A 12,663-nucleotide genomic window follows, 5' to 3' on the forward strand; every position below is an offset into this window, starting at 1 on the left:
TGCCTGGGATCAGGGACATCAGCCATATGATTTCCCATAGTCCCTTGAAACCCTCTTTTAAGGACATGTATAGACCCGCAAACAACTCACCACAAGATTTAAATTTTTTTTAAAAGCAGGTAACATTACACTTGTTCTGCACCGAATCTTCACGTTATTCCATCCCACGCAAAATTAGTAGCTACCTCACCAGAAGTCAATATAACAGTTTAACTTCACCTTGTTTCTCAACTGGAAAATTGCTGGCATTCCTATGTCTGTATAAATCTCTAGCCTGAGCAGACAAAGTCACGTAGAATCGGTATTTGCACTCGTGCATCTCAGCCCCGCTGGAAAATAAGATAAATGACACAAGTGCAACTTGATGTCACTTAATTCTCTAGGGCTGGGAAATGCCTTGTTCCCACATTGTTTTAACAAGCAGTGCCGTGCTGTTTGGTTCTTTGGCATTTGGGGAGTTTGGGCTCCCCTCCACGGGGTGCCCAGGAACAGGACTCAGAAGCCAGCGTATTGAGTGGGAGTGACCCAAGCCAGATGGCGAGAAACACTCCTCCTTAAGGAAGGCCGAAAGGTGCCGCACAGAAAGGAGGTGCTGTTGAGGATTCAAAGATGTAAATTCTCTTCTATCACTGGCTGCCTATGGCAAACAAGTCTCTTGCAAAAAAAAAAGCTGACTTCAAACAGGACATATAGCCATGAAATGAAATCTTCCCTTTCAGACCTGGAAGAGAGCTCTCCACCAGCAGTCAAGGGACACGTACTCATTTTGCTGCCTCTCTGACCAACCAAAAGCTCAAGTATTTCATATTCAGTTAATAGTTTCAAAAAGAGAGAGGAAGATAAGGTGCCTCACAATACCCTGTACGATACAAACCTGGGACCTTATCATAGTGACATCCAGCTGGCTTCTTGACAGAAGTGCAACCAGGTTTCATTTCCTGAGAAACTCAAAACTGGTGAACGAGCACACTGCATCAGCAAAAGCACAAGTTTTATCAATGTAACAAGCGTGATCTGGTCAGTATTATCTCATTCAGCTAGACAGAAAGCTATACAGCCTAATTTAGACATCCACGCTTTCTGGACGTGGTTTATGAGAAGTTCTAAGTCACATCTCTTTAATCATTTCATATTAAATTACAATGCAACCAGGCCCCAAACAGCCACTGACAATGAAAAACATGAACAGTGCATAGAATAACATGTTTTAGCATTACACTTGGAAAGTCATAAGGGTTTACAGCAGAATTTAAAGCGTTATCTGTATTTCACCTCATTGGTGTCACAAGAATGATTTTTCTCTTTCTCCAGCCCTAGATTAATTCTAGCTAAGCACAAGCCTTGTCTTCCAATACGAATAGATCTTTGCAGCAGACCGACCCTCTGTAAATCTAATTTCAGAAATACCCCACTTTTAAAAGTAAAGCCTTTATCCTGATTCTGACCTGAATAACTCCTGTTGCTCCCAACAAGTTACTCTTCTAAGATAGGATGTAAGGGAAAGAAAGCAAGCCAATTCTCCTCAGACCTCTAGAGCATTCTCTAATCACTATGCCCTTGAGTATGAAGGAAAACTATGACATCTATGATCTCTGCACTGCGTGCAACCCAGCAGACCAATGTGTTCAGGGAATGTCTGAGTACATCTCATGAGAAAAAGAGGTTGGCGACAAGTTTTGCTCGTAAATCCTTCAGAGGCACACCATAGTATTTTGTTTGATGGCTGTGTATCAAAGCTCATCAGCAAGAATGTAAGTAACTTTATGCACAACTGAGAGTTAGCCAAGGGACAGTGGCATTTAAATATCAGTCTATAATTCTCCACATAAATCTCACTCAGGGTCTCAGTTCTATAGTGAGAGTGTTCTAGCAGATCCCATAATGTCCAAATGAACCATTCTGATACTCTGTATTCACTGATAAACTCCCTAAATCCAAGGGCTAGATATGTAAGGGTAATCTAATATCTAAAACTGTTAAGAAACAACCTCATTTAGTTAAAACAGCCTAGCTAGAGCTGAGTCACCCTGGTGAAGCTTGGTTAGCGTGCAGCGTAACAGACATCATAACCTTTCAGGGGAATTCTCTGTTACGTTGATTATGTACTTATATTCGCACTTGGTTCAGAGAGAAATCCCTCCTTTACTGCAAGTCTTGAGGACATTGTTCAGCATTGCTGCTGGCAAAACTTTTGGTGGTCTTGATGAGAAAAAGCTGATTTGGCTCTTATTAAAAGCACACCTACTGAGAGTATTACCAGCAGCTCTGCTTCTGACTCACGCATTGGTCAGTAAGGCCGTTGCTACAGCTTGAAACTACAGCACCACTGGCACATAGCCAAGGAAGCTTCTGATGGATACTGACCATGGGAAAATGAGACCCCTCTAGAAGAAACAGTGACTTGCTCACTCCCCAGAAGAAACAGGGAGCAGTTCTTGACATAATCACACAGATCCATAGAAGCATCTGGTATTTTCAGTGGACACTGGAGTGGGAGAGCTTGCTACTATGTGAAGACAAACAGTTGCATTTGTATTTGCACTACGAGTTTAAAATTGTCCCTTGGACATGGGTGTAAATGCTTCAGTTCACTGATACAGAGATATACAATGGGTGAGTACTCAGAAAACTTCCTAAAAAGCAAATTAAATCAAACCAGTTTTGTATTTGAAACAAACCTTACAATGGCATAGCTTCTAAGCACTGAATTAATAGTATCTAGAAGCAGAACAGCTGCAGTATGGTATATAAAGGCAAATGTTAAAATGGAAAGCTAACCTTGGTTGTAACTTATGCTAAAAGCCTTATATAGACACAGCTTGAGTCACCTACAAGCTTGTAACCTCTTTGTGAAGACAAAGAGACCACCTTTCTAATGCAACAAATTTAAATCACCTAGCAAACATTAAATATGTAATACATCTGTTACAGAAGTCAGTACTATTTACTCATTGTGACACAGGTGCATGGAAATAGACCCAAAGACACAAACACCAATTTACATGCAAGAGGATGCATAGATGAGGCAAAAGCTTTTACTAGCTGATATCCAAATGGAACAAGAATCTCCATCTCCCAGAATCACCTAGCCCAAGAGGTCCCTCTCTCTGGGAATATTTTTTATGCCCAAACTGAACCATCCTCATTTGTCTTGACAGTTCATGGTTGTCACGGAAACAATCTGAAAAACAGAGCTCGACTTATGGTATCAGGTAACACAGCCCTTATCTGCCACAGAGAAGGCAAAACCTCAGGTTTTCATTCAGGATTAAAAAAAAACCAAACAAAACAAACAATGACACAAAAAAAGAAACAAGATTTTTCCCTGCTATGCTAGTTAACCGGTTCCACAGAAGTCCTTGCAACTTTCATTTAACCTAGAACAAGGAAATCTGAGTTGACTCCATGTTTCGCCACTTCTGAGCACAAAAGAACATATAGGTTGAAAAAATAATATAGATTAAGCAATCAGAACAGGTTTCTAAGCATCTGTTAATCACTTCCTTGTCAGAGGCACACGTGGAGCATATACTGCACACAGCATCCACCTATTCCAGCAATGCCAGGGTAGCTCTAACGAGGTTATGATTCCTCCTTCCTCAGATTTCACACTGTAATGATTGCTATGATTGTAGCCACCCAACAACAAATTCAGCTTTTGTACTTCATGGGAGGAAAAAGAAAACAATTTTTTTAGATAAGGGATCCATTAGACCCAACAGTAATCAGGCTGGTTTTGTTCCTGCAAGAAGCTCCCATTCATTTGATTAAACTCCACGGAAACATGCACGTCTCTTCACACCTCTGCTGTCACCTGACACAGGATTTTGTACACAGATCAGCGTGAAGCTCACTCACTAAGATCATACTAAAACCAGCATTTTGCTTTGGTTCTCCTGAGCAAACAACAGGTTTATGTCAAGTAAGTAAGGTTCTCATTCACACCTAAGGACCACAGCTAAAGGTGATCCTTTCTAAAGAAGATCTATCCAGATGTTTCCACACATCAAGTCATTTTCAAACCTGCTGCTCCTCTATGGCATTCCTTTCCTCCCTGACTGAATACATCTTCATTTCTTCAATAATGCTGCTTTGGATGTTTCTCTCCCTATTTTCCTTCCTGCATTCTGTTTCAAATGTGTTTACTGATAGGACCACTTTCTGATTTCATTTCCACTAATGTCAAGGGGCTAAAGATTTCATTCATAACACAATTCGCATTTATCTGTGCTACCATTTCCAGCTGCCCCGCTCCCCTCCCACCTCGGCCCTGTTAATGCTTTCCGAGTTTTCACACATGTATAACCAGACTTCTAATGATAGCTCTTTCCCAAATCCCAGCCTCTATTCAGAGCTGACTGCATCACCGCTACTGCCAGCTGACCAGAACTTTGGGGCTAGTTTGTCAGCTTGTATAAAGCCCCAGACCTGTGAGGCTGTGGCAACTGGAAGGTATTTGCTCTATTTCAAGATTCACTAAGCATTTCAGAGAATCAGTCCATAGCAAAGCCAACATAAATTGTGGCTAAATATGTCAAACTTTGATAATAAATATGAATAATCATCGTCATTAGTTCTATTAAATTTGCTGAAACTTTTGCAATACGGGCACAGAGTTTTTTCTCCCAGCAAATGATGTACAATAAAATATGTGTTCCAAGACACTTGCCAGTCACTTGCATTGCTGGCTGCCAAAATACATCTTTGCAAGATTTCTTATTGTCTTCATTTGAGTTAACAGTTCATAGCAGCCACCCACTTAACAGCGAATCTGCCCACATTTCACACAGTCAAAGAAATCAGCAGGAATTAGTAGGAGCATCTCATCCACCTGTTTAAGCTGCCCTGCAAACTCTCTGTTTGATGGGACAGCATAGATAGAACCACTTATAGCACAAGAAAAAACGTGTTAATTGAAATCAATGTAAATTCTGCACTGGCAAAGACGTGGGAAGTGGTCCAGGAAAGATCACACTCTTGTCATTCCTCATTAGGAGATTGTCCCTTAGAAAGACCGAGTTTCTGGAATCCCCACTAATCTGGAATCCCCACTAATGCCATTGTGTAAGTGGCTGACAGCAGGGTCACATCCAGGGTGCCACGGAAGCACCGCCCAGTAACCCCGTACCATTGGCACACTGGTTTGGAATAACTCTTGTCTAATCAAAAGGTGCAGCTCCATACAGCCCAGCCTGTAACTGCACCCTTAAGCACCTACCCTGACATCGACTCAAACGAATTCATCCAGAGCCATCTAAAGTTACAGAACCGTTAACGTACTTTATGAAAACATTTTATCTTATTTTACGAGATGTTATCTGTTTGTCTGTCACAATTTACACGCTTAACTCTCAGTTCATTTCTAAAACATCTGGAATGAAGAACGTAAGCAGAAAGGCCTACTTTAATTTACAATTTGAACAACTGCTTTCAGGAATTGAACTCCAGAGAAAAGATGGTATTTTCTAGGTCCTAATTTACCAAGCTTCTTCAGCAAGAAATCACAACTCAGGTGAGTAAGACTCTGGACCAGCTAAGTAAACAGATCCCAAAACTCAAGATGGTGACACTTCCCCTCCACACCAGACCATGGTTAATGCAAGCATGCACAGGACTGCTTGTTCCAAACACCATCATCAATGCACAAGGCGATGGGTAAATTCCGTTTTTTACCTTAGAGTTCGTTATCCCGGCCTCCCAAGAAGAGCTCTGGAGTGGCCTGACAGTCGTCCCTCTGTTTTAAGCCACGCACACACCCCCAGCCAGGGTGGCCTCTCCATGTCACTGGCACCCCAGGGGCTTGACTGTAGAGCAGAACAGACCAGGGCTGGCACTGGAGGCCAGGCCTGGGACCCTCAGCATGGAGGTGCCAGTGCACAGACCCAGGCCCTCCCAGGGAAGGCATCAGGCGGCCTCGCTCTCCTCCAGCCCCTTGCTGCCCCCCACGCACAGCAGCCTCGCCTTTGTGTGAGCTGCACCGTGTTTACCCTCCCACTTCCTTGTTCCACTGTAGTGTGAGGGCCATAAACCACCCGTCTGGCACAGCTGAGCCCTCAGCAGCACAGGCAGGAGGAAGAGGAGGGAGGGGGATGGCAGCCAGCCCCCTGCTCCGTGCTGGGAGGGCAGCCCATGTGCCACCATGGTGGTTGGGAGCACAGCCCTTCCCCTAGGGCTGGCATCACTGCCTGCGGCAGGCTGCTCATGCCTGCTGGCCACCCTTATGCCGAGGTCTGGGGGCGCACCAGGGGGGAACTGGACCTACTTTCCCTTCTTCTCGGACTTCAGGGGAGGCAACGTGACGGCCCTGCGGGTCATTGAGTCATCTGCCCTGGGCTCCATCTTCCTGCTGGCCTTGGTGGGAAACATCTGGGGCATCTGCCTGCTGGTGCGGCAGCGGCAGCGACTGAGCGCCGCCAACTGCCTTGTCCTCAACCTCTTCTGTGCCGACCTGCTCTTCATCACCGCCATCCCCTTCATCGCCGTCGTGCGCTGGACGGACTCCTGGGTGCTGGGCGACGTCGTCTGCCACATGCTCTTCTACGTGGTGAGCCTCAGCGGCACCGTCGTCATCCTCTCCCTCTCGGCCGTCAGCCTGGAGCGCGTCGTCAGCATCGCGCGGCTGCGCCACGTCGCGTTCCGCCGCCGCAAGGTGCTGGCCGCCGCGCTCCTCCTCATCTGGGGCTTCGCCGCCCTCGCCACCCTCCCGCTCTGCTGCTTCTTCACCGTGGTGCGGCTGCCCGCCGTCGCCGGCGAGGTGAGGGCGAGCGCCGTCGGGGAGGGCCCGCAGGAGCGGGGCGCTGTGCGGCCGGGGGCGCCGGGGCAGAGCGGGCCCCGGGGGGCCGCAGGAGGCAGGTGGGGGGGCAGGCGCGGGGCCGGGGGGTGTCGCCGAAGGGAGACGGCTTCTGCGGAGCGGGCAGGTGCCGAGGGTGTGCCTGGAGCAGCGGCCGGAGCTCCCCCGCAGGGCGGCCCCGAGACCCGCGGCCGCTGTCGGCAGCGCCGCCGTCCCGCTCTCCCGGCGGGCCCTCTCGTTAGATCGGCTGGGATTTCTTTTGCGTTCCCCGGTGCAGCTCGGAAATCCCCTTTTCAGCGCTCTTTCCCCTTACCGAGGGGTCGGCGTCCCGAGAGAGCGGAGTAGCTGCCCCGCACACGCGGCAACCCCTGGACGAAATGGCCACGCGCAGATTTTTCTGCCTCGTATTTTGAAATGTGTACAAAAGTACACCCAACGTGACACTCAAACACATGGTTAAGCCTCAGGTCTGTAAGTTTCAAAGTTGCTGTTAGCATTTGATATGAAATTTATGGCAATATTTAGATTGTGGACAACACATCTCTTTTGTAATTATATGGGCTTTTAAAGCCATGAAGTAATACATCAACTGCTCTCTTTGAGTAGAAAGTTTTCACAAACTCGATTTAGTCTGCAGCCATTTTCCCTGTAGGTACAGGGGGAGATAAGGACTACTTTGTAGTAAGAATGACTGTACAATGTTAATTTTCTTCTTTTTTCTTTGTAAACAGAATGTTCACATTTGCACCTTGGTTTGGCCCAGCGTTGCAGGAGAAATAGTTTGGGATGTGACCTTTGCTATTGTTTTCTTTCTAATACCAGGATTAGTGATTGTCATCAGTTATTCCAAAATCTTACAGGTACGTTTTTCCTTTAAAGTTTGTTATAGAGCAAAGGGAAGTAGACAGTAACTCATTAGGCATCAACAGGTCGTCACTGAATACAAATACACCATTTGCTCAGTAAATAGTATGTGATATAAAATGTGGCACTTCAACCTATACATAACAGCCTATATGTTTCAAGTAAGAACATACTTGAACAGCACATTAACAGAAGCCCAACACAAAGTTTGCCTTCATTTATATACAGTATTGAATACATTTCTCCATTTATGTGCTGTTCATATTTGAAGACTGTCAATCTCCTACATGCTAAAAGAGTCAAGCATTTGAAATAACTAAAAACTAGATTTTGCTTTCCTTGAGTCTAAACTCCAGAGTCACAAGGGATTTGTAAGAAAGCAAAGAGAGGCAGAACTATAAAAAAATCCATCCCCTTTTAGATCTACTGTTTTTCTGCATGTATTTTTAGTACAGAGATCTTGTTAGAATACACTTATTCCTCCACAATTTCAAACTTTGCAAACAAAAACTGTAAATTAAGCACTCAGCTTCCACTGTCTTTCTGAGTGGGTGTTTAACTGCTGAAAGGTAGGCCAAGACACCAGGCACCACAGAGTTTTTATCTATATTCTAGCAAGCATGGTATTAGTTACGTGAATTCCTTTTAAAACACCTAATTTCATACCCCTTCCTCTTCCAAAAACAGAGTGAGAAAGAGTTAGAAATCTTCAAACTAAGTGCTGCAATGCCTAGTTTTTAGCAACTGCCTCCAAGAGATTCTTGATTCCTGTATTAGGTAATTAAACTTTTCACACTAAATATAAGGAAAATTATAGAGTTCGGAAAGGAACCTCAAAGTACACAGGTCATTGAGCAGGGAATTAACTGATGACATACTGAGCACCAAGGAGCTGTGGGTACCTGCACCAGAGCTGCAAGTAGGTGTTTCCCTGAACCTAGAACCTAGCATTTTGGCTCTGTATGTACTTACCTGTTGATCAGGCTTAAACTTGTAATCAAAATCATCAGCTCTTAGTTTCTGTATGCTCTATGAGCTCATTATAACCTTCAGATAAGTGCATTAGGTAAGCCTCTTCTAGTGAAATAAAGCACTTGCCTTTTGCAACCTTGTGTTTGCTGTAGGCAAAGAACATGCAGCAACTCAGTGGGGAGTCTGAGGCCTTTGAAAGAACTCCAAAAAACTGCAGACCAAGGAATGCCACAGTTCTTGGTCAGAAAGCAGGATCCAGATTACAACAAGTGAATGTAGAAAACACAATGGCATGTAGGGAGCTAGAAGCCCCCAAAAAGTGTTTGGAATACTGGATTACAAGACAACCCCATGCTGCCATGCTCATGTTTCTTTTCCAACTTGGTAACACACATGCTAAGATGTTTTACCATTTGTCCTGAACTGAAAAAGGAACAAGGCCCATAGCAGGATCCCACCTGTTATAATTGAATCTTCTCTCTCACACATCCCTCCAGGAAGCAGCCAGGACTGAGCTGGAGAATGTCTTAATCCCTGAGTCATTGCCAAGAGCAGATTCACTCTCACTTCGTGAGAACGCTCCATGGTGCCTGTACACACAGAGTACAATGCTCAGTGTTACCAGAAGCAGTTCAAAGCATTCATGTATTCAAATAACACAGCATCTATCATGATGATGATTCACTACAGCTATAAGACCTCAAATTTGTTAACAAATAGGCTCTACAAATGTATACTTTACAATTTAATCTGAATCTGAGTATTATTTTTACTTTTATTTATTGCATTTGCCAGAACCCTGGCAAAAATGACAGATTGGAAGCCATGATTTGTAACTAAGTAATTTGTTTCTGCACTGTTCCCCTTCTCAAGCAAGGCTTAGATAAGAGGCTAGAACTAGTAAAAATGTTCATGTTCTGGAAGTTACATACTTGTATATATGTGACTTCTAAGTTTCTGGTTCTTAGAGTGTGGTCCAGATGCCCACTGTAGGTATCTAGATTCCCTGTACTAGGCAGACCAAAAAGGTACCCAAAACATGTCACTGCCACCCCATTTCAGTTGAGCATTTCCTTAGGATGCAGTTGTGCCTTATTTGCTGCAGTTCTGGTGATTCCTGCATTCTTAGTTCTAGGCCGTGTAATTCCAGCAGGAAAGATGGAGGACACTTAGGTGGGAGAGATACAAAGGTATCTGATGAGGACATTCTGTAGCCATTTTGAACAGTGGAGGCTGAGGAGGGCACAGAACTTGGTTTTCCCACTTTTTCCCACTTCTATGTTAGATGTGGATATTAGTCCTTTGTATTTTATGAAACCTTCATTCTTACTAAGGCAGGGAAGGTGTTCTCTGAGAACAACTGTTGGATTGGATTGTTTGGAGGAGTTAGCCTAGTTTCTGGATTCCAAATGCATACAGCAGAAGATCATCAGGCTGGAATAGTTTTACGTGTTCAAAACATCAGAATTCTCTGCCCCTTTTAAATCAGGGAAGCAGCTAGCGAGACTGCCCCCTTCTCAGGCTCAGCAGCTGCTGCGAAGGCCATTTTTGGATCACAGATTTTGATTTATTCACCTACATTCTGTTGAAATATTTGGTAGACGTCTAGGTTCTTAATGCGCATTTATTCTAGGCTATGTGACAAATTCAGAAAACAGCAGAAAGAACGTCAGATTACTCAATATATATATAACCAGTTTCATCCTTACGTGAACCAGGAAGCTATTTAAGTATCACTAGTATTAGTATTATCCTTCCTTTAGTTACTGCTAAAGGGAAATGTCACACATAAAAATAGTAGGAAGAGTCCTATGCCTTTTGACTTTCCTACTCAGACACCAAATTGATCCAGGCTTTTGAAAATACCCATTCTTTACCCATTCAGGGTGTAAAATGACATCTCAATTATTTAGCCTAAATATTTGTTTGCTAAATATTTCCATTTTATTTTATTTGCATCGGATATGTGAGTGTAACAGACTTACCATGCTATACCAAGTTCAGTGGAGACAGGGATGTAGAACATGAGATTTAGAGTTTTCTTCAAGCCGTTGGCATTCAGTATTCAACCTAATAACAGATGATTCGTACCGACGAATACTAGATTCCCAAACTACCCATAGTCTGCTTTATTACATCAGACAGTACTTCTACAAGATGCAGATTTTCATAGTGACTAAAGGATCCATAAGATTTCAGGTTAGTCCACATAAAGCAATTCTGATTACTGACTGAAAAACTGGAAGTTTACACAAAACAATGTAAAATCCCATTCACATTTAAAACATATCTTGATTTAGTTACTGTAATAAATTCATGCTCCTTCTAATACCTACCTTATAATATCAGCATGGCAATAAGGGAATTGGATTGCGTTCCTGCTTGTGCATCAACAGCATTGTTAAGTATGTTCCAGTCTGCATTTGTGAAAAAAATCAATGGGTTTATTTAGATAGAACAAATGAGGTCATAATGTGAAGTTAATGGGATTTCATGAGTAATTAAGGCTGTGGTTTATGCTGAAAAGTATTTATGGCTCGTAGAGAGCCATGAGGAGAGAAACCAGCTTGACCAAGATAGAGATGAGCTGAGAGGAAAAAAAAGAACTAGTAAAGTGAGAATGTTTGAAATGGAACCACTGACAAAAAGTAAAAGTGGAATTCTGCAGTGCATTTTTTGTAGTCGCTTTTCAAAACAGAAAAATCATGTGCCAAGATTTACTTTTGCCCTTGTAAAAATGTATTATAATTCTAGGCTTCAATGAAAGTTACTTTCTTCTCTTTTACTGCAGATTACAAAAGCATCAAGAAGGAGTTTAAATGCTGGTTTAGCCTACTCAGAAAATCATCAGATTCGTGTCTCCCAGCAAGACTACAAACTATTTCGAGCCCTCTTTGTGTTGATGATCTCTTTCTTCATCATGTGGAGCCCAATTATCATAATTATTCTTTTAATTTTAGTCCAGAATGAAAAAGAAGATTTAAGTATTTTGCCATCAGTTTTCTTCTGGATAGTGTTATTCACTTTTGCCAACTCTGCTGTCAATCCAATTTTGTATAATGTTGCCTATTTCAGACGTAAATGTCAGGAAATTCTTCTCTGTTGTATGGGGAGCCCTGTAAGGCATGGGGCTGGTACAGAAACCACTGCAAGAAGAAGTAACCACGAACAACCAAATTTGTCTTTCATTACCAGATAATTATTTAAAGTTTGAGCTGTGCCACACTTTGGATGTTTTGTGTATGCTTTCCCAGGTTTAACAGGTCACTATGTTATAGTATTATATGCCAGAGAAGGAAAATAAAAAGTTGAATCTGTATTTTTAATTCCTGCAGGTAAAATTCTCTTGACTTCACTGCTTTGCCACAGTAAGATTTAGACAATTTTATCCAATGGATTGGATTCTCCAGTTACACTGAAATAAACAGAATATGGCAGTGAACTTGGTGAATGTAAAATAGCTGAAATAAGGACTTACCAGACAAATTAATTTCTATGAGGGTACATTTTCAGTTGGCATAAATGTCATTAACTTAATGAAGTTCTAGTGAATCTATATCAAGAAGGCACCTGATCCTTTTTTAATGTTTTCTACTAAGAGAGTTAAACTTTGTAATGAAAATGTACATCCTCAGAAAGTATCTGCTCTTTTTTTAAATCTCATTTTAAAAGGGTACTTGATTATACACTTAGATAACTGACTGCCTGAATATTCCGTGTAGGAAACAAGATGATGTATTATCACCAACCAAATGACCAATTTGGTTCCATCTCTAATTAAAAATATGGACATAATGCCTGTTAATTATAAATAAAGAATAAATAAATAAATGTTTACTTGTTGTGTGTAAAATAGTCCTTTAAAAAAGATGCATATTTTTAATGTCTTCAGTAGTCATATAATAAAGTTAATCAGTGATATGTGTTACTGAAATTCCTTCCTCCTCCATAAAATGCTATTTAGAATGATTTCCAGTATTTCCTAGAAAAAAGATGACATTTTATTTGAAAAGAAATTTAAAGTTTTAGAAAGCAAA

At 42.5% G+C, this 12,663-nt stretch overlaps 1 protein-coding gene across 1 annotated transcript; it reads left to right on the forward strand.

Annotated features, from left to right (window-relative positions):
- Positions 1-6,139: 6,139 nt before the first annotated feature.
- FFAR4 (free fatty acid receptor 4) lies at positions 6,140-12,502 on the forward strand. The gene is made up of 3 exons (XM_065639311.1): positions 6,140-6,754; positions 7,522-7,650; positions 11,418-12,502. Exons 1-3 carry the CDS (start codon positions 6,140-6,142, stop codon positions 11,823-11,825), a joined length of 1,152 nt encoding a protein of 383 aa, XP_065495383.1. The 3' UTR covers positions 11,826-12,502.
- The last annotated feature ends 161 nt before the right edge of the window (positions 12,503-12,663 follow it).

Source organism: Caloenas nicobarica, chromosome 7, assembly GCF_036013445.1.
Source record: "Caloenas nicobarica isolate bCalNic1 chromosome 7, bCalNic1.hap1, whole genome shotgun sequence".
Lineage (NCBI taxonomy): Eukaryota > Metazoa > Chordata > Aves > Columbiformes > Columbidae > Caloenas > Caloenas nicobarica.

Coding starts and splice junctions, on each gene's coding strand:
- FFAR4 (XM_065639311.1), top strand. CDS start 6,140: ATGGTGGTTGGGAGCACAGCCCTTCCCCTAGGGCTGGCATCACTGCCT. Junction 6,755..7,521: donor TGCCCGCCGTCGCCGGCGAG/GTGAGGGCGAGC, acceptor CTTTGTAAACAG/AATGTTCACATTTGCACCTT. Junction 7,651..11,417: donor GTTATTCCAAAATCTTACAG/GTACGTTTTTCC, acceptor CTTTTACTGCAG/ATTACAAAAGCATCAAGAAG.